Raw genomic sequence first — 21997 nt, forward strand, 5'->3', positions numbered from 1 at the left:
AGAAGGGAAATATGAAGTGGTTTCCTAGCAACATTTATGGTGCTAGTGATAAGTGTACTGGCACTTTCCTGTTATGTCAGAAAAGCACAGGCTGCCCAGTTTATGTTGTTTAGTGGTGTTTATCCATTCAAATAAAAAGGTAATTGGATCAATTTGGTTGTATATAATTAATAATTTTTTGGTATTTCAAGACAATATGGACTTGCTATCTCATGTGCAAAAAGAATGATTGACTGTTGTTGTCATAATGTGGAGATCAAGGTACAACAATGCTCTATTGCAGTAAAGTTACAATTTAGAGGCTCCCATGTTGTCAATGTGAAGCAGAGTGAGTTACAGTTAAAACTTACTTTATTTATCTTTAAGTTATGTTGTGGCATCTAATTTCAGGCGCCCAGAGAGGGCCTTTCTATCACTGCCATTTTGTAGAAAATCCTTGTGTTCCTCTAAGTCTGTGTGGCAGGCAGAGTCTCCTTTCCCTTCCGAGTCATTAGTTCCTAACTGGGTCTGGTTGGGGAGGTAATGCCTCTTCTTCAGTGCTCAGGGAGGAGCTGCCTGGATTAGGGAGTTGGTGGAATGGCACAGGCCTTGATTACACTTCAATTTTGTGGATCACTACAAGTATTGACTCCTGCCTCAGGAGTCAATGCTACCAGTAGTTCTGGAATCTCTTTTGAAGGGAAAGATCATCTAACTACTACAGAGTGCTAATGGAACATGAAACCATATCTTTACTGATTTTTAAATACATTCTTCATGTTGTAAAATTTAATTAATACACTCTTTAAATAATTTAAATTTAATAATTCTTTAACATTAGGAAACATTACTAGGGTCCTGCAGATCTAGACTCACTCCAGTGTACCATATATTAAAGGCTTCATCTCTGTAAAATCTTCAAAAATGAGCATTTAATTTACATATATTCTGAATTTCCTTGCAAGCATTTTAACAAAGACCACATTATTGCATATTTTAAAGTCTTTTGAACTTAAATGTATATTGGACTAGTAATAGATTTTTCTTGAATCTCATTGATCAGTCTTATCTTTATAATATACAATGATTAAATGCTTAATAGTATGTGATGCTGTTTCCCATGTGTTTTGTCCCTGGAAAATTATTTCCAAGTGGTACTTGGAAATGCAGAAATAGAAACCATATAGAACCAGAAAGAATGCAGAAATACTAAACCATATAGAATCATAGAAAGGTTTGGTTTGGAAGGAACCTCAAAGATCAACCCCTGCCGTGGGCAGGGACCCCTTCCACTAGACCAGGCTGCTCAGAGCCCCATCCAACCTGGCCGTGAACCTACCAGGGATGGGGCATCCACAGCTGCTCTGAGCAACCTGTGCCAGTGTTTCCCCACCCTCTGAATATAGAATTTCTTCCTAACATCTAATCTAAATCTATCTTCTTTCAGTTAAAAAATGTTCCCCTTTGTCCTATGACCATCTGCCCATGTAAGATGGTGCTCAGTTTGCTTCTGCTGAGCTTTATCTGTGAGTTGGCATCCATCAGCCAGTGAAGCATCCTGGTCATTTTGTTTTAACAGGCCCTGTACAGGATCTCAGTCAAGGTGCTGGAGGTCACAGACCCAGTGTCCCTCCACTCTGTGTTTCACGCAGTTCATTTTCCTGTCATTTTCCAGAGCAGGAGCAGCAAACAGTAGCTGTGTAGTAGGTTATTGAAAGAAGGTGTAAGCCAGTGTTAGTGCTGCTGGTACCTCCTGCTGCTTCTCATTTGAAATCTTAACAATTCCAGACAGTGTTAGTGCTTAGAGAGGTCTGTGCTTGATGCCACTTGGTACATAAAATATCTGCAGTATCAGCAGTGATCTTTAAACCTTAACAGAGTTTTATTGGAAGACTCTTTCTGAAGGGAACAGAAAGTTTGTTGATGTCATTTTGCATCTCTGGACTTCAAGCTTCCTGCCAAAATACTGTTTGTGAAGGTGCTTTATGTCCCTCATTGCTAGAAATTCTAATGCGTATGTGTCCCAAGCAGCAGCCTTAAAAATTGCTCAGGGTCAAAAGTGAAGTTGACATATCTGTCTTCTAAATTGCTTGGTGTTTCTCTGGAAGGGGTTGTTCAAATCATTAAAAGCATGGTAGAGCTTCAAAATGCTGTGAATGTTAAAGCCAAGGTTCAGCTCCTGGCACCCGTTTTATTTGCTTCTTCTAAGGATAAAGTCTTTACTCTTTAAATGTCTTTATTTTTATCTGGACTAAAACAATTTTAGATAACAACGATGACCCAAATGCTGTTTTCAGAAAGTAAAATTAATTACTTCTTGACTTTAAAAATGTCTTTGTTTAGTCTAGATCTCCTGTGATAATAAACTAAATATATTGCAAAAACTACATTTATAAGAGTGAATGCACTGGATTTTGAGCTATCATTAAAATTTTTTTTGTATATGGCTGATCAGTCCATCATCATCAAATTCTGCTATTTTGTGTAATGTTGGCTGTGTGTGTATTTCTTTTCCTACAACAGAAGGCTCAGCCCTTTATTCAGAACACTAAAATTCAAAAGTAGTTCAATGAAGTTGTGTGTTAAAATTTTGTAATTTAAAAGTACCCATTATCACCTAGTATTTTTTAATCAGTAATTCTTAAAGCAATTATTTTATTGTGCTTACAGTAAAATATATTTTTTATAAATGAAAACTTCAATCCTTAAGTGATTTTTAAAAATACATTTTTAGGCATTAGTCACTTTGGTAACTGGTCATTGCATGTGAATAATTTCCCGTTTCTTTCTGTTTTCAAATGAACTGTGCAGTGGTCGGTGAAGATGGTAAGCCCGTGTGCTGATCTGTCTGCTGTACTTCTGCTGAGATAGCATGAAAATAATCTTCTGAAAGTGTTTCCATATCATAACTGCTTTAAGTCAGATGCTGAAATACATCTTCAGATTTTCCACTCATATGCACAGTCTTCTTAATCATCCATGCTTAATGTAAGGCCATTAGACTTGTGATCTGGCTGCAACTAAATCTGCAATTTTGGGACTTCAGAGTTGACCAGTATTCACAAGTTGGTCATGGTGGAAATACTTGGTGACTTTTCTTTGTTAGGAAAATTGTTTGAGCAGCATAAAATATGTATATGAAAAGATTATAAAATTTGTGTAAAGAAGAAATACTGAATACTACACTCCTTTGAATTTGGAAGAAAAATTTGCAGGGGAGGACCTTTATGCTTAGAAATAGAGGAAACTTACATTAAATAAAATCATGCCTTAATCAATATTGTATTGCAGGGTAAATCAGTAAAAAGTCACAAAAAACCCCTGTGTTCTTCTGATTCATCTTTAGGATACTCTGGTTTAAACCAACCTGTAAGCAAGAATGATAGAGAGGACATGATAGTATTTTTGTTTCTTTGTAGTATATTCCACTTAGCAGTGTTTTCTTGGGAGACTTTCTGAAGGGAATAGGGAGTTTATGTCATTTTTCATCTCTGGACTTTGAGACTATACACAGGGTGTATTCTTCTTCCTCCAGAAAGAAAACCCTTGTTTTATTTTGAAAACATCATATCTTGATTTTCTTTCTTTTATGATGCCTTATATTCCCTTCTTAAAAAGTAATGAGATTGATTTTACAAGTGCAGAAAAGTTGAGGGGGTGAGAAGTTCTTAAAGGGGGGTATTGGAAACTTGGCATCTGAGGCTAAGGTTTGTGTCAAAATCTGAACAGTCAAGTTTCTGTAAACTTTCTTCTTGACAAAAGAAATGCTGGCCAGTTTGCTTTGCCTCCATGGAGGGTTACTGGAATGGCAAGTGGGTTTCTTGGGTTAAAACAAACTTCCTTAGGCAAATGGGATCACAAAAACCAAACAAACCAAAAAAAAAACCCAGCAAACCAACTCTGTGGTGAGTAAGACATGTACCATATTTCCTTCTTAACACTGTCCATGTCTGTCACCCTGAGGGGAAGAGTTTTCACAACAAACTTGCAAGATACATAAAAATCCCTTCCCATGCATTTCATACCCAGACCCTTCTATCCTGCTTATTATAATCTGGCACAAGTTTGCAATCCAGTTTGCAGGTTTGGGTTCATAACAATAGGTGGTCTTAAATTGGCTGGTTTACAATTTTTTTTTAAAGTCTGGGAAGTAAGAGGGTGTTTTCACTCCCTGAAGTTTTTTGGTTGTCGGTTTTTTTGTTTTCTTCTCCTGTAAGAAAGGTGACTAGGAATATTTGAGTAAGTTTTGAGTCAAGTAAACAAATTTAAGTAATAATTTTGATATTACAAAGGTTTTTTCTGTGCTTTGTGAACCAGTTTTACTTGAGGTAAAATTCATCAGAACTTTGTAAATTTTAGTATGTTTTCCAGGATTGCTAAAGTTCTGGGAGAGAACTATAATCGTGCTTTGGAGTGAAGATCCAAAATACAGTATTTTTCTTTTCATACCATCCAAATGACCACAGAACACTTTCCAGAGAAAGAAACAATTTATATATATGTATATAATTATTATATACGCATCTTAGATTTTTGTTCTGACTCGAATTATTCTGTCCTTTCTTAATCTTCTTTAAGTGCAGTGGATGTAAGAGGAGGTATATGACTTCAGAAAAATAAAGTCTAGAAATTTTGAGTTACCTCTGTGAGCCAACTGCTACAGAAGGCAGAAAGCACCTTGACTGAGTGACTCCACTCTGGCAGCAAGAACATGCATTTATTCTGTGCAGTCTTTTGTAGAGCTGTCTGTCAAGTAGAGTTTTTAAGAAGGTCCATCTGCTTCCAGTGAGCACTGTCCATGTGTGGGTATGTCAGTTCAGCTGCCCAGACCTGTGCATGTGGTAGCTTGTTTCATGGGGTTTCTGCTTGCAGGGCCCTGCACTAGAAGATTTCAGCCATCTCCCTCCAGAACAAAGACGCAAGAAACTGCAGCAGAGAATTGATGAACTTAACAGAGAGCTACAGAAGGAAACAGACCAAAAGTGAGTGCATTTTTTGGGGGGTTCTGTCATGATTCTCTCTCTCTGCTTTTTTTTGATGTCCTCTATCTAAGCCAACAGCACTTAAAAGCTAGGAGACAGGCTATTAATAAACGTTTTTAAGTTCATAGTTTGTTGTATGTAGGTTCTGTTAATATTGCTTCCTTCTGCCTTACTGTTATACTCATTTTGATTCTAATACTGCATAGGGAGCATTGGCTCTAAAATGGTGTGTTAAAAGATGTGTTTGTCTGTTGAGCAAGATAGCTGCAACTTTGTGCTTTAAGAACAGAACATGACCAATATTTAGGAAATTGTATATAACAAACAGTATGGAAACAGTACTGAGACTGGACAGGTAAGAGTCAACAGTTGGAGTCCTTGTGTGCCTGGGCACAGCACAAGAAAGGAAAGCAGAAGGCTGAGATTACAGAATGGGAAAAGGATTTAGGCATGGTATGAAGACCAGCAGTTCCTCATTGCTGTGCTTGATATCTAATCACAGTTCAGGATCTCATACACATTATTTCAGCTTTAATGAATCAATACTGGTATATTAATTATTGTAATGGTTTGTATGTTTTTAGAGATGCCCTCATTAAGATGAAGGATGTTTATGAAAAAAATCCACAGATGGGTGATCCAAGCAGTTTGCAACCAAAATTAACTGAGACTATGAGCAATATGGACCGTCTTCGGATGGAAATACACAAGAATGAGGTTAGATTCTAAAACAGTTTCTTGGAAAATGTAAATGATTGGTACAATTGTACTTTGCCTTACAGATTTTAAATACAGCACCCAGAAAAACTACTTGATTGAAGAGTAGATGTCCTGATACAATTTTTTGTGGGGTGCTGTATTTTCAAGTATGTTCATCTAGCCAGTTAAAGATGTACATGATTAAAGATGTAAACTGTTCAGAAGAATATATTATTATTCACTTATTCTGAAATTCACATGTCATTAAAGATTTTTTCCTTAGGTTAGTGTGGAGCATAGGCTAAGCACAAATGATAGGTTCATGCTTTGCGTGAGGTAATTATGAGACTTGACATCTGACCACAATCTCTGTATGGCTGTGAACTGTCTGCAATTCAATGCATTTGTTCAATGTGCTGGTTTAGAATCAATTTTTCTTTGACACCAATATTTGCCTTTTTTCCCCAAGGCCTGGCTCTCTGAAGTCGAAGGTAAAGTAGCAGCCAGAAGCGACAGGCGGCACAGCAGCGACATCAACCACCTTGTCACCCAGGGCCGAGAGAGGTCACTATTCTGTCTACACTGCTTTAGATCCTGTGCTAGAGTCTGTGCAGCTCTCTGCAGATTACAGGAGTGATGGGTTACTTATCCTCCCCGAGTGGATAAATTTCCTTTCCTTCTAAAGGAAAATCTTAACTGGTTCTGACTTGTAAAGGTCTCTTCCTGCCATTCTGATAACATATAAAATTATCTAATTGAAACACCTGCTCATAAAATAGCAGTGTCTTTTCAACCTGTGTTATTCCATTGCATAAGGCTCACTAGTTTTCCACGTTCTGTGGAGACAGGTTTGTCAAATTTATGTTTGTTTCTCAAGCAGAATTCAGTCTAAGCTTTTGCTAGAGTTTTTTCAGTAAATCACCTCTGACAGTAATATAACAGCTGCTAACAGGAATTGCAGTACAATATCCATGACCTGCCCTTTCTGTGATGCATGGATGTTGTGAGTTTTGGATGGAGGTAAGAACTGCTCAGAGTCCTCATGCTCCCATCATTGCATTGTAGCCCTGAAGGGAGTTACACGGATGATGCCAACCAGGAGGTTCGTGGCCCACCACAGCAGCACGCTCATCCCAATGAGTTTGATGATGAGTTTGAAGATGATGATCCATTACCAGCTATAGGACATTGCAAGGCAATATATCCATTTGATGGTAAGGTTAACCACGTGCACTGAGATTCTTTGACTGTAAGGCATGGATGATTTGTTATAAAGAAGACAGGTAAAATGATTTAAAGGAAATTACATGTGTGAGTAACTAATTGCTGAAAAGATCAGTGAAGATACTTTATAAATGACTATAATTCATGAGCAGTACTTGTGCTGTTTTAAGATAAATATTAGCACAGCTATTGGAAAATACTCAGCTTTACAAATTGGGACTGGGTTTTTTTCTAAGTCTGTTTGGCCATATGTTCTCTTGCACAGATTTTTCATGCTTCCTGTTTATATATAATTTGGAAACTATGCCTTGGGAAAAAGATGACGTGAAATTCTGTCTGAACAGTAAGAATTCCTTGCCTCTTGTTCTTCCAGGTCATAATGAAGGCACCCTAGCAATGAAAGAAGGGGAAATTTTGTACATTATTGAGGAGGACAAAGGAGATGGGTGGACAAGAGCTCGAAGACATAATGGAGAGGAAGGCTATGTGCCAACATCATATATAGATGTAACGCTAGAGAAAAACAGCAAAGGTGCAGTAACCTATATCTAACAGTAAAACTGACAGCTCTCAGTTGTACATTCCCCAGGGAAAATAGTGGAAAAATTGTAAGTTATACAGACTCATGGAAAGAATTACAGAATCAGAAGTCAGCAATGATCTGTTATTTCCATGGGGAGTTAGCTGTAGTTCTTTCAGAGATGACCACATTAAATTATGCATCTTACATCTGTAATTTTGACCAATGTCTTCTGCTTTCCGGCTTTACAAAGCACTAAATCCAATTCAGCTATTGAAATGCAAAAGACCAAGATTCCTGCTTGTTCTGTGGAATTCTTAGTTTTTATAGAGAACTGAAAAAATACTTAAGTTTTAAAGATCTCTAAGATTTACTGTTCCCACTTTTATGACTTAAACTCTATTCTTAAAAAAGAGATCTTTTTCCTCTAATAACTAACTGAACTCAGTTACTGAAAATTATTAATTTCCTTCCTTAGCAAATACTTGGCAGCTTTCACTTCTTAAACAGGAAAATGTTTTCTGATTCTGAAAGTTCAACAAAAATACTCAGGAAAAAACATTATGATTAAGAAGGACAGAAAGTCCACTGACCTATCTCCTTCCTTTTCAGTACTTGTAATGTAGAATGTTCTGTATTGGACATGATGTCATTGTTTTAACTCTAGATACCTTGAACAAACAAAAAAAGATCACATGTAGTGCTTGATGTCTTACTGGAAACTCTCTGCTCCTGATGAGGGAATGATTTTATAGTCTTAATCTGTGCCTGTAAACTAAGTCTTTGAATTGTATTGTGTTTAGTGTGAAGACGTGTCTTAAATGTACAGTAGTTATCCTCATTGTTAAATCACTGAGGATTGGAAGCTGCATTGCACAACTTGATTACTGGGAAAAAAAAAGCTGATTTTGTATTTCTAATGAGAATTTGTGGCATTAAGTAGAAGGCTAATGTTTAGCCACTGAGAATGGCCTGTTAGAACTGAGCACGCTTCTCTGTCTTCTAAAGGCCTTCAGTAACTTTGTTCTTTTCTTTTTCCTCTTGGACTGCAGGTTCCTGAAGCGGGTATCTGAGAAAATGGGCGAGATCTTGAAGGAGGTTACATGCAGCTGCTGGGGGGGTGGGGGTGGGGAGGGGAGGGGTACTAGACTGGGAGGCCCAAGAGACAAGCTAGTTGCATGAATGCATGCAGACATACATTTAGTAGTCACTAACATCTTAGCATCTCCATATATAGGTAAGGATGTACTACAAAATCTTCAATTTGTGCAGGAAAATAGAGTTCCATAACCAGAGCAAAAAGGCTACTGCTCCTAAAATTGCTTTATTTTCATTGTCCTAGGTTGTCCCAGGTGCACAAACTATATTTTAGCTTGTGCAACATTTTAATTTTCTCAATGATGCTCATTTCCAACTCACTTTTATTGGCAGTCATTTAGAGCCCTGTGTCAGTTATCAGTCTGCCTGTGCCACCTCCATGCTCGCCGTTAACCTCCTCCTGCATGCCTAGGACAGTCAGGCATGTTCTGAGTAACACTTTGCCATCATTGCTCATCTTGTTTTGTAACAAATCATTTTCTTTAAATATCTTCAGCACTAGAGTTTCATCCCAGTATCCATGTATGCTGCTATAACAATACCACTGCAACCATCATTACATTCCAGATGTTTGGCATAACTGATAAGCGACTGTAAGGTATTTTGTTAATTTGGGGGAATAATGCATCTCAGCTCTAGCCTACAATGCAATCAAGAGAAACTCCTAGAACTGTGGTCCACCTTCAGCCCTTCAGTAACCTGTTGTGAGCACTGACAGCCTGGAGCACAACCAGAGGATTCACCACTGCAAGTTAATGACTGTTTTCAGAAGTCAACCACTTGCCATTCAACTGCTGCCTTAAACTAGAGTGCCTAAATCTGTTGTTTGCCAACACTACCACTTACAGTATCCCACAAAGGGCTTTGTGTCTCAGCTCTTTCACAGTGCTGCAGCTGCTGAGGTAGCCACGGTAGGTGTTTTCTAGAGCTCTACTTTACTGGATACATGGTGCATCCATGAATTTTATACATTGAAACGTGTATCTCTTCATTTGACTTTAATATTTTTTTAAAAGATTTTTATGGAAACTGTCTTTTAGTTTTTCACTATGATGTTCCAATTTCAATTACTGCAGTGCTAGTCCATTTCCAGGTGATGCTTCATTGTATGGACCAGGTGACATTTGAGTGATACTTCGTAATGATCTTTGTGCACTTTTACTTGTAAACAATTGAAATTTGGATATGTTTATACGTGTAAATATAGTTGTCTGCAGTGCCCCTATTGCTTATGTTGTCTTGCCTCCCATTTGTGGTTCTATTAAAAAATACATCATATATGATTGATTAGGGTGATAAGAATTAGACTAGAGATGTTGGGGGGAGGGACACTTACATCAACACAAGCTTGTCAACCCAGCCACCTGCTGTTTGGCAGTGTATTATGGAATAATGATTAAAACATCCTGTTTTTCTGGAGTCTGAAGCAATATGTGGAAGCAGCAGTGCTGGATTCTTTTTCATTTCAGTGTTATTAGGAACTGTACTACCAGTAAAACTGAATTTGAGTGACTTGTGTAGAGGTTTATTCATTTTGTTATGTATACCACTATTACACAGCTTGACCTAGTGTATTATGGGGCCTATTAAACTCTAAAGTTTAGATTTTTGGATCTTGTATACAGGGTTATTTATATAATGTGACATTACTCAATACTGACAAAACTACTTAGGTAGTTTTTGGGTTTGGGCTTCTTGGGGGGGGTTGTTGGGATTGGGGTTTTTTTCTTTTTTTTTCTTTTTTTCTTTTTTTTTTCTTTTTTAAAATTTAGTACTTTTTTATTTTGGAGAAAACTCAGTGATCCTTGTGGGGTCCCTTCCAACCCAGCATATTCTGTGATTCTGTAGTTCTGTGAAGAGGAAGAAATGTGATCTGTGTATTTTCTGGTTAAGGGCCTGTGGTCTGCTTGGCTAACAGCCTCGGAGGTCAGTAATAACACTTCCTGGTAAAAGATTAAATGTTCTTTTCACACTACTGTTTGTTTTTCTGAAACCAGGATTTGCTTTCTTTGGAGGCAGGTTGCTTTCAAGAGGGATAGTGCAACTTGTATGAGGGTTATTAAACATAGGAAAAAGCATTTGTACTTGCACAGCTTATAAATCACTTACTCTAAAATTCTGAACGTGAGTTGTCTTAAAGAATCAGACATTTTCCAGTAATTTTTTAATCCTTTTTTGTGCACATGTTCATTTCCTAAATGTTAAATGCTTTGTTTAAAAATAGTGTTCTCTGTTGAGAATATTTTCATGGAATAAAAAAATCTTTTCATGGTCTAAGTAATTAGCTTCCCCATTTGTCTTCTGTTAAGATTGACAGGCACATGTTCACTATGAGGTCTGTAAAGTCTTGTTCTGGAGGTAAAGCCTCTGCTGTGATTGTAGCTAGGAGGAACAGATCTGGTGTTGGTTTTGTTGTCATCCTACTCCAGTACTCCAGTGCTGTAAGAAATAGGCTTACTGACAACAAGCACATGCAGCCCTGACAAATATTTGTACAACATCTCAGGACAACCCTTTGTCACCAGTTCTGTATATAACAAAGTGGGATTTGCTGCTAAGACTCTTTTGTATAACGAATTGTGTGCATGGTGATTTCCTATTAAAAAGTGGTAACACCTTATGCTTTGTCTTCATCCAAGGAAAAAGTACTTACCAAAGTGATTCACCTCAGTAAATGAAGCAAGTTTAATGCATACATACACCCACATTTACTCATGTCTGAAAGCATTTTAATTATCTGCATTGTTTGTTCTTGCCATTTCATCATTCGTTCCTGGCAGCGTAGCTGTTGTTCAGGCCCCAGCAAAAGCTGAAGTACTACAGAGGCTCTCTTAAAAAAAAGGGGAAGTTGTCCCAACACAGACACAGACTGCTTTCATAGGCACAGTGAAGTCTGAGCCTTCTGGTCACAGATAAAGGATCATTTCTGCAACTTGCAGTGTTTGTGATTTGTAAATATGCAAATTATTTTCCATAAAGATACACTTCACAATTCTATCTACAGTGGTTTTATATTCATTAAAGGACTATTATACAACAAATTTCCTGTCATGTCAGATAATTAATCTATCATTTTATTTACACTATTTGCTTCATCTTAATACTAAGATGCCAATGCCATTACTCCTTGGCATCATTAAAACATTGCAACTTCGGGGAAATAAAGGGATAACCTTTATTTCCTGTTTAGAGGAATCAGTAAATGACTTGGTGACACAGTAAATAAATAATTTGTTTAGAAATCAGTAGTTTTAAAACAAGTGTGCATTGTGCAGTTAAAAGTTCTAAACATCTTGTGAAATGCAAGAAGTTTGTGCAGTATCAAATTGCCGTAAGAATGCTAAGGTTATTTCAAGTATATCACTTAAATAGTGTTTCCAGAGTCTTATATACTTAATTGTTCCACCAGCTTCACTGGAGGAGGTTCCAGTTTTCGGGAAAGTGCAGTTAAGATCCGGCTGAATTTCTCGTATCTCTCGCTTTGATTAACTTGTGCTCCTTTGCTGCCCCACAGCAATCTCATTTGAAATTCTGTCTTGAAGATTTCACTCAGCTCTTCATCTGGCTGGAAATCTAGTAGGTAAAAAGAATGCCACAGTATCACCAACAGGCAAATTTTTTTATTCTGTAGAAATGGCTTTTAAACTGTCTTCTCTCCAGATAAGCTGTAGTGCACTGGGTTCTGTTTGCACAATGATTTTAACTAGCTCATAAAACAGTGAAAAAACCTTTCCAGCTTTGACATTCTAGTAACACTGATGGCTTTAAGGACATTGGGATAGGCTAGCCTTGCTCAGTTCTAATGTCTAGAACTGTCATTGTAGTCAGACCTTAAATATAATTACTGATGTATACATGCTGCCTGCAGAAATTACTGTATTTCTCCCCACTCCCTTAACTTATCCACTGCAAGTTTGAACAATAAAGTCATATTGTTATGATGCTGCTGCTTTCTGGCCACAAGTGGTCACAGTCTCAGTGCTGCAACTTGCACTGCTGCAAAGACTCTTAGGGCGGTGTTTTAACTGTAATAATCAGAGTAGGAATTTTATATTGTACAGAAGACAGGAAGTTATCCTTAGTCTGCACACAGTTGCCAGAAGGGTCAGCGTATTGAGTCATGAGAACTTTGAGTATGTTTAGCAAAAAGACTTACTGTAGTGATGAGTAATTTACTGTCTGCTTTTAAACAATATTAACGTTGTCCTGAGACTGAATTTCCTGCAGGACACTTACTGCTCTCTCAGCTCCTGCCAAAGAGCAGAATTTCTCTGACCTCCAGGGGCCCGTGGGCAGGCCCCAGCCCCAGCTGGGGTGGCAGTGCAGCAGCCTCTCTGTCTCTCTCTCCTACCTTGCAGCAGCTGCTGTGCCCTCAGCCGGAAGGTCTCGGCGTGCTGTGCCATCAGGCGCGCCATGCCCAGGTGCCTGAGCATTATTTCACCACTCTGGTCACTGCTTTCCCACAGCTCCATGCCTTCAAAAACAACAGCTTGGCGCTCCAGCAGGGTAACAAGAGGCATCAGCAGTGGCACTGTTATGTTCTGTGGAGCACTGAGAGTTTCTGGAATACAGTAACAATAATACATCTCATATCATCAGACATTATTGTTAATTGAAGAAGGTACTGTAACTGCAGTGTCCTTTTTTATGTTGGAAACTACTATTTGTCTTCCATCTTTCAAATGGAGGACAGATAGCCTTCAAAAACCTTACCTTAAATATACCTGTCATACCAAGTTCCAGTGAACTGGTTGGGGAAGAAGACCAACATCAATTGGTGTTGGAAAGCTGCATTTGCTAGAGAGGAAAGTCCTGCTGAATTACTAGACAGTGGCACAGATTTTAAACATTTTCAAAATTGGTCATTCCAATAAAAGATATCCAAGCAGCTAAAAAGTTTTCACTGTCTACCTGTTCTCTTGAAGAAATAGTCTGAGAAATTATTTTCTCTGCCTTCTGTCCCTCTAGAAACTAGAGCTACAGTGAATCTGGCACAGGGGCACCTACTCTGACCAGAATTACCTAACCCATCCTTTTTGTTTGAGGATTCATCCTCTGATCTAAAGACAAAGCTAATAAGAAGCAAAATCTGCCAGAGGAGAGGAGAGAGTCTTTTTTCCCCTGTTTTTTTGGCAAGATGACGCAATGTGTCAGCTTCTGCTCAACACAGAGGAAGTAGGGATGTGGGAAAAATGTTATATTCTGCAGAGGTACAGGCAACACAAACACATACTGATGTTTGGCTGGAAGACGCTGCTTCTGTTCATAATCATATGGCATTATACAAGTTTACATAATTTTAAGGTACAATGCACAGCAATGGAAAGAGCAGCTGCCTTATCTCCCCACACAGGAAATCAGTAAGGAGAGGGTTAAAATGCCAAATAAAACCCATGTCACTCATACTCACTAGTCCACTCATCTTGTCCTTCATGCAAAGCTTTGCAAGATGGTTTCAGCTGTTTTTCATACATGATGGCAGTCTGGGTATAACAGTGTCTTAGAGCCGTCCAGGTTTGTTCTAATCTACTGACCTGTTCATGCAAAATAGAGGATACTTATTACTGGGTCCACAGCAGGGAAAGTACACTACTAGCCACAAAGTCACAGAATAGTCATGAAGACTATTCTGATGTTCTTTCTAGTCTTGAAGAAATTGCTCAAATTAAATTAAATAAGCCATCAAACAACTCCACATTTTGGAACATAAAGCAAAACAGATTTTTACCTGTGGCATTTCCAGCGCTTTCATAATAGCAGAAAATCCATATAAATCCCCTAGTGACTCCTTCAACTCCACAGCAACTTGGATAATCCTGTTTAATGTTGCTGCTCGATCTTCTACATTTCCTGTGCAACCCAAGATGTCAACAGCTATTCCTATTGCCATGGTATTGTGCCTGTAAGTGAAACAATTCATGCAACCAGTTACAAATTATTAAATTTACATGTGTTCAAAGATCAGTTTTTATCTTGGCATGCCCAGCAACTTAGTCTTACCAACATATTTGCACCAAAACCAATAATGACTTACGGAATAAATACACACAGGCTTTCAATTAATGTTTTAATTAAATCTCCTGAGATGCTACTAACTACACGAAATTCTGCTCAAGCACTGAATGAACACTTCAGAAAATTGCCCCAGTTCCCTTTGTCCTCCACATTCCAATCCTGTGACCCCCCCCCAATATCTCAGCAATCAAACTACTAAAATATGAAGCAGAAAATGTGTATCAGAACACCCTAAATGTTCCCCCTTACTTGTGCAGAGGTTTTTCAGAAATCTTTGCTAATACTTTTTTACTTTATTAGATCCTCTAGCCTCTTGCCACATGCAGAAGGATACTACCTTTCAGTCTCCTCCACACACCACTTACGTGCTCAGATTATAGATCCCCTGAATTTTAGTTTCCTTGAGCTTGTAAAGGAGAGCTAATGGCATTCAGCTGTTCCTGCTTTCAACACCTTTCCCCTTTCCCTGTACTACATGGGAGAGTTGCCTTACGACCTTAAGGAATCCTTTCCTAATCAAAGCAAATGTACATACCATTCCAGAAATAATCTGTACATGTGAATTCAGGAAACATGCAGGAGAGCATTCTTGAAGGAAATGAGGACAGTGCAGCCATGCTTTGAGCTTCTGGTCACCTGCCCTGGCAATGAGGAACAGGAACATTTACCTCTCAATCAGGTCAAGGCGCAGCTGATGTCCGTAAGGCAAGGTGATCAGTTCAAGACCAGAGTTCCCTCCCATATTCCTCCTCATCTCTTCAGAAACTTCTACTATCCTTGCCACCTGTGAAGTGCAAAAAACTCTGCATGAATTTTAAAACTAACATTTAAAAACACCCAAAAAACTCTAGCCATAGAGCAGTTCTCCATGTAAGTGCATGGCATACAGAGCTAAGAGTACAGCATGCAACAGTGTAATGCAGGCATCAGAGAAAAGCTGTAACCTATGCATGTTCAGTGCCTTACACAAAAAAGCCAAGGAAATATTTTTTTAAATGATACAGCCATCAGAAAACATAGAAGGTGTAACCACAATGCTTTATCAAACTCCATCCTCTGCTTCCAGAAAGGGATTACTGTGCAGGTTCCAGGAAAGGCAATGCAATCTCAGCCTGATCCTTGTCAGAGAGGCACTACTCTTTGCCTTAAGGACATACATGCTTGCTTTGCCTTTTTCCTTTCTAAAAAAACTACTGCTCAGAATATTTTTGGTTACACCACAGGGTCCTAAAGAAGAATTAGGTTCACAAAGGTTTGCAAAGATTAATTAGAAAAAGGACTAAGGAGGACACAATGTTGAGTGGCTAAGGAAGTCAGTGTGTGAAAGCTGACACCCTTACCAATTTGTCTTTGCCTTTTAAACAAATTGTATTAGCTACTGGTTATCTCAATAGCAATTATAACTGCTTATAATAAGCAAAACCACATGATGGTGTAGGGTTATCTGCTGGTTTAAGGCCTGTATGTTAACATATTTACTAACCAATTTGCCTGCAATATTCTGGCTATCACCCACCAGCAGGCTTTTTTGGCTGTGAAATTATGAAAGTGATCTGGGCTGCACAACAAGCCTCACCAGGACAAAACAGCCCTGTAGAAAAACCTGTTTCACTTCTAGAGAAGCAGGAGTGATGTGAAGCCCCTGAAGACACTGGTTGCTAGTCCATCACAGGTATGCAAGTGGCAAACACTCACCTCATCACTTACCATATGGGGGATTCTTTATTTGAAATGTCATTATTTAAAAGGCAAACTGAACTACTGATGACACACAGGATACATGAACTTTAGCCTGGGATCTCAGTACAAAGCATTCATTCTGGCCCAATTCACAGGCCAATCCCATTGCATCATGCAGTTCTTATCAGAGCAGTCTATGCAACAAGTTGCCAGTAAATGACAGGCATTGGCTCAGCACTTGGAGGTGAACATCAAACAGACTTCTCTACCTGTCCCAGCTAGTTACTGTTCCTGCTCCAAAATGCAAAAATCTGTTTATGCAAAGCCCTCCAATGACTCTTAATTCCAGCAGGCTACTTGGTGCCTTACCTCCATTGCAAAGTTTACAGTATTTAAAATAAGGAGTCTAATAATGAGCTAATTGAATATTATATACATACATGTAAACTCACTACTTCTCTAAGGCATGCACATCCTATGCCTTTAAGCAACATACTCTTTAACCATATATTAAAGATAAATTAGGGCAGAAAGGCAGAAGGAAAAAGTTAGAGAATGCTGTTCATACTCTTGGAACCATAGTAAAGAAACCTCAATCTACCACTTCTGACAAGAGTTAGGCATTGTGGAGCTGAGTTTTTCTGAGTCACCTTGTCTGCATGAAGCCTCACTTAGCAGCAGCCAGCAGTGCTACTGAGGAAGGCAAAAGCTGTGTGTGCTGTTGGCAGGCCCCCAGCAGCTGGCAGGACTCACACACTCGGCTGCTCCAGGGAACTGCCCCCTCCTCAGACCTTCATCCGTGCAGCAGCACCAGCAGAGTGCTACTGATGGGCTGCTTCTGGAGCATCACCACTCCCACTTCCCTTCCTGTCTGCAATGCCCAGTAAGTAGCTACATATTTTGCTGCTTCTCAAACTCTTCTTAAAAAGAATAAAACTGGCCAAGCCCAACAAAGCTTGGAGGTTAGAAACCCACCATAGCATTTGTTTCCTGTGGCTGCTCTGCAGCACGTACAGCACTCAGTCACGCCAGCAAAGTAATGCAGATTTTAATGCAGTTACATTCCTTTAATTACACAAAATCATCATCTCATTAGGAGATGATTCTCCTGTCATTCTGATCCATTAGCTCATCTCCTGGCAGCTGACCAAAGTCTACAATGTGAAAAACAGATCTTTGTGGCTTTTTACATCTTTCTGAGCAATTCCACTAGCACAGTTCTCTCACAGGAGAGAAGAGCACAAGTCCTGATAGCTATTTTCCCACATCACCTACCCAGCTGTAAGAGAGGAACTCAGATGAAGATTAGAAGAGCAGCTGGTTTTAGAAGTTTAAATATTTGATTCCACTGAACATTGTATATCATGACCATGTGGCAACCAGGTAATGTCTGCCTGCTCTTTGCCCTAACCAGCAATTTCCTGTTGTGAGCAGTTCTCCCCACAGTGCTTTACAGCATATAGAGCTCTTCCTCCAATACAGGAGAAAGGCTGAATCACAGGTATGCAGCAACTGATAGGAGATTTAAAAGACATATGGAACTTCAATAACTTGGTTCTTAAGTCAAGCATGATGAGAGAGCTTTAGTCCAAAGAGTTTGTGAATATTCTTATTCTTCAAACGGAAAACAAACACCCTAAATATTCCTGCAAACAATACAAACATTACATTAGCTGCCAATCTACCCATTATTATTTTCAAATCAGTTCTTTAAAAAGTCTAAACTGGCACAGTATAAAATAAAACACATGATTTTTTTACCTTGCAGTCCATTCTAAGAATGTGCTGTGCAATAATCTTTGGGTTATTGTTGGTGAAGAGCTCCTTAACTCTTCTTAACATGGATGTTTCCAATGGCTTGTTTTCAGGAGGAAGTAGTTTGGATTCAAAATCATTTGGTTTAAAACTAGACTCTGTCTCATAAACAGGTGCAGAAAAGATGCTGTCTTCTTCAGCCATCTCAGCTGGAGCTTCTGAAGGATCTGCAGGGTTCATTGCAGGATCATCATCAAGGATCAAATAGCTTGTTTCAGAGTTCCTGAATGTTGCCCTCTCCTTTTGTGCCAGATGTTCCACATAGCTGTTTTTCTGACACAGGGGTTGTTTTGCTGCTGTAGGATGTCTGGCATCTGGCATGTTTAGTTCACAGTAGTGTCCTTCAGAGCTGTGGGAAGCCAAAGGAGAATCTGGGGGCTTCATCATGGGGGCTTTGCTGGGTTTAGGGGGAGGCTTTGGACAGAGCTGACTGTCTGATCCTCTAAGAGCTTCTCCTAGCTGTGACTCTGAGATGACTTTCTGAACAATTGTGGGGCTTAGAGATGGTTCGCTGCCTGTTCTAAATGCAGGTGAGCTTGGACAGGAGTTTGCATCTGCTTCAGGTAATCGAGATGGATGTCTTGAACCTGCAGGGGAAAACAGTGTTTTAGAAGCCAAAATATGTACAATTCCTGGTGCCTGTGCCAGGGTTATCTCCTCTAAGGATAATATTGACAGATCATGTCAATTATTTGCTGGCAAAATTGTGTATTTTGGGGAATGACCTAGCCAGCAAATTCCATTCACTTGCTGATACTCCCAAAATCCCAAATACATGCAACAGCTGCACCATAGTATTATTCTGTGGTAATGCTGACAACACTTCCAGTCCCTGCTGCATACATAGGCTATCCTGTCAGAGCTAGATGGCCTCCATGGCTTGGAACAGGAGGTTTCTTTGTAACCTGATCTATGCTATAAAAACAGCAACTTCCAGCTGTATCACATACAAGATGAGTCATTTCTGAGAATGACAAGTTTGAGATGAAAGCAAAACTTCCCAAAGTCAAGCCTGAACCTGAACTAAGGTATGGAAGGAATGAACTTCAGAAATGTTAATCTTTTTGTGAAACAGAGCTAGTTTGAAGAGCTGCATCCATGTACCTCTGTGTATTTATGCCTCATCTTGTACCCTTGGCATCCAACACAGGATTGAGTCCTGTGTCAGACATTCCCAACCTGCAATTCTCGGTGCATTTGCTGGTATCTAAGCAAAGTGGCCAGTTGCACTGTGTGGGTGTTGCTGCTTGATTACAGATAGAAAACAAAAACTCCAAATCACAGGCTGTCACCACCCTTAAGCAATATGATAACAGGACCTGCTCAAAGGATCCTATGACAAAATGCATAGCAGAACTCTTCAGGCTGTTGTAGTACCAAAATAAAAGTATCTGCAGCCATGGATTGGAACAATCAATTCAAATAGAGGGACAGAAACTTGCCTAATAAATGTCCATCCCACTGTTAAAACACAGGAGCACTCTCTTTCTATCAAAATACAGTCTCACTGTACAAATACTTAATGTTCTCTTTGTCATGAGAACTACCTACAGTAGGCATGAAGAATTTTAACAGTACCACATTCAAAACAAGCAGCCCTGGAAGTCAATACTAGTTTGTCCACATGGGAAGAGATGCATTATTGCAAGCTTCTATACACAAGTGTTTTAGTATGGAAACAACTGCTTAAACCTTTGAACAATCTGAGAAATGAAATGCCCCAAGTGTTATCACAGCCTGGATCCCTTGCTTAGGACGACAGTGGCCACAGAACCAGACAGCAGCAAAAGGAACAAAAAGCAAAAGGGATGGAGGATAGAGAGATTGAGTGAGATGGAAGAACAGAACTGAGTACACAAGCCATGGCAGTGTTTTTCTCCTAGTGAGGAACATTACCTCATCTGCATAGCTTACCCTGAGAAAAAGTGGTTACCAGAATTTCCATGAACCACCACTTCTACTTAAAAATGTTTTGTCAGAAAGACATGAGTGAAACAAGTCAGTTCTTGTCAAGCAGAAGTGAGGAAAGGTAATACCATTAAAAAAGGTATTAATGCCAACCACAGCTGTCATTTCTTTGGTGTGGAAGCCTGCTGAGTTGGGTGCTAAGGTTCTCAACTACCTGGTGCATAGTAAATAAAAATCCTGTTCCAGTGACTTGAAGCGAAGCAATGTGTTAACACAGTTTACAGTGGCCATTAATATAAAGTATTTACAGTACTCAGAACATTCAGCAGTCTCACTTTGGGCTGAAGAGTAACAGACCACCTGGACACACACCGATTCTAAGTACAAAACTTCTAATTACAAAACGTACCTATTAGCAGATAGCTCTCTGACTGGTGAGCCTTTAAGGGGAATCTTTTCTCCAGAACATGGTCCAAACTAGCTGGCTGGCTACCACTTTTTTCTTTGTTTCTAGGGTAAACAAAAATGCAAACAAAAACATATCAATATATGCAGCACTTAAAATACATATCTAACTGCCAGAATATATCATAACCAGTGCAAGGATCATTAGCTTTCCACTTGGGCAGCTTATGATAATAAAAAGTACTTCATTTATTCCTAAACTGCTGTTGTAGTGGCAGTGAAATGGGCTATACTATGTGTCACCCTGCAGCATTTATGAAGGTATTTCCTTTCTAATGGAACATTTGATTCAGACACTGAAATTAGGATCCATTATCCCACACTTGGAGTTTTTATTTCAGGAGTCAACTATGGAAAAACAGACTGCTCTGGAGCAGCAGCAAGATGTTATTTTAATCCTTTGTCTTACATGGTCTGGATTTGCTAAGTCACTGCAGTGCTGTTGTGCCTCCAGAGCCTACATTTGCCAATCCTTTGCTAAAAATCAGCAAACCCTCATGCCCAGTATTCCATCTCAAGTCAGAGTGAAAACTCACATCACCTCCACCAGGAGCTGATGCACTTACTCCATTTCCTTCCACAAGGACAGCAAAATTAAGGTACCTCAGAAGATTTCCTCTGGGTATGCTCTGCTCCGGGGACTGCATGCTGGATATACCAAGACTCAGCCTTTTTGCACTTTCCGTTTTTCCTCCAGGGGTGCTTGGCTCTTTTTGCTGGACTGGAGTTACACCATATTTTTCTTCAAGACACCTGAGAGGCACAGTCCTGTTGATAGGCTGAAAAATAATTGCTCCACTCTGCTTTGATATTGGTGTACGGTTCCCAACATAGTATCTGACTAAGCCAGGGAGAGTGTCAAAACTTTCCAGTTCAAACTGATACTGAACACGACAGTAGGCTTCATTGAGCCTTAGAACTGTTTTGTTGATTTTAAAATGCTGAGGGGTATTTTTCCACTGACAGGTAAGAACAAAGTTTCCAGGACTGGAGAGAGAATCCCTAATCAGAAAATCTCCATCTCTCTGAACTAGGCCTTCTGCCACCTTTGAGGAAAAAGAATTACATAAAAAATTACTTCCAGAATCAGAAAACAATACATTACAACAAAATATTCTTAAACACAGGAATTAATTTGGCTACTCTGCAAGAATACATAAAGTCACAAATACAAAGCAAAGCATGAAGTGTGGTAGAAGAACTATGTCTCCAATTCTTAATTAAAAGCTCACCCCACAACAGAGATCTGAAAGGGCTTCTTGGAGGGAGCCAGCAGACAGAAGCTGATCCACTTTTGTATGTGTATTTCTTTTAGTTTGGTAATAGAAAATAAGGCATGGAGGGAAAGCAGTGACCCAGGATTTTAAGATTAAAGCATCTGAATATAGTCACACTGAAAGTTAGAAGCCATTAATACAAGATCTTGGATTCTGCCCTTTCATTGTTACCTTATGTGACAGAAGCTTTAATTCTTTTTTATTCTTTGTGAACACTGCATGTAAATACTACTGACCAGGAAGAGTCAAAGACACCTTGTTTTTCTGAGTTATTCCTCTCATGTGATAAAAAGGACGCCAAGAGCCAAGTGCAGGTGTGGCAGCAGAGCTGGCCC

General features: G+C 39.2%; 2 protein-coding genes across 4 annotated transcripts in view; one reads left to right on the forward strand and one right to left on the reverse strand.

Annotated features, from left to right (window-relative positions):
- Positions 1–10783, forward strand: part of FNBP1L (formin binding protein 1 like) — a 43739-nt gene extending 32956 nt beyond the window's left edge. The window contains exons 10-15 of the mRNA XM_014307440.1: positions 4852–4961; positions 5546–5678; positions 6130–6224; positions 6726–6874; positions 7258–7416; positions 8457–10783. Of these exons, the coding sequence (XP_014162915.1) occupies positions 4852–4961; positions 5546–5678; positions 6130–6224; positions 6726–6874; positions 7258–7416; positions 8457–8464 (654 nt within the window). The 3' untranslated portion in view covers positions 8465–10783. The remainder of the gene's footprint in view (positions 1–4851; positions 4962–5545; positions 5679–6129; positions 6225–6725; positions 6875–7257; positions 7417–8456) is intronic.
- Positions 10784–11214: 431 nt separating this feature from the next.
- BCAR3 (BCAR3 adaptor protein, NSP family member) overlaps positions 11215–21997 on the reverse strand; it is a 63292-nt gene continuing 52509 nt past the window's right edge. For all 3 annotated transcript variants that reach the window (XM_005422079.3, XM_031057893.1, XM_031057892.1), the window contains 8 exons: positions 20989–21431; positions 20330–20430; positions 17959–18599; positions 15186–15301; positions 14231–14402; positions 13913–14036; positions 12854–13063; positions 11215–12075 (listed from right to left, as the gene is read on the reverse strand). In XM_005422079.3, coding sequence (XP_005422136.1) covers positions 11888–12075; positions 12854–13063; positions 13913–14036; positions 14231–14402; positions 15186–15301; positions 17959–18599; positions 20330–20430; positions 20989–21431 — 1995 coding nt within the window. In that variant the 3' untranslated portion in view covers positions 11215–11887. The remainder of the gene's footprint in view (positions 12076–12853; positions 13064–13912; positions 14037–14230; positions 14403–15185; positions 15302–17958; positions 18600–20329; positions 20431–20988; positions 21432–21997) is intronic.

This window comes from Geospiza fortis, unplaced genomic scaffold, assembly GCF_000277835.1.
Source record: "Geospiza fortis unplaced genomic scaffold, GeoFor_1.0 scaffold403, whole genome shotgun sequence".
In the NCBI taxonomy this organism is placed as follows: Eukaryota; Metazoa; Chordata; class Aves; order Passeriformes; family Thraupidae; genus Geospiza; species Geospiza fortis.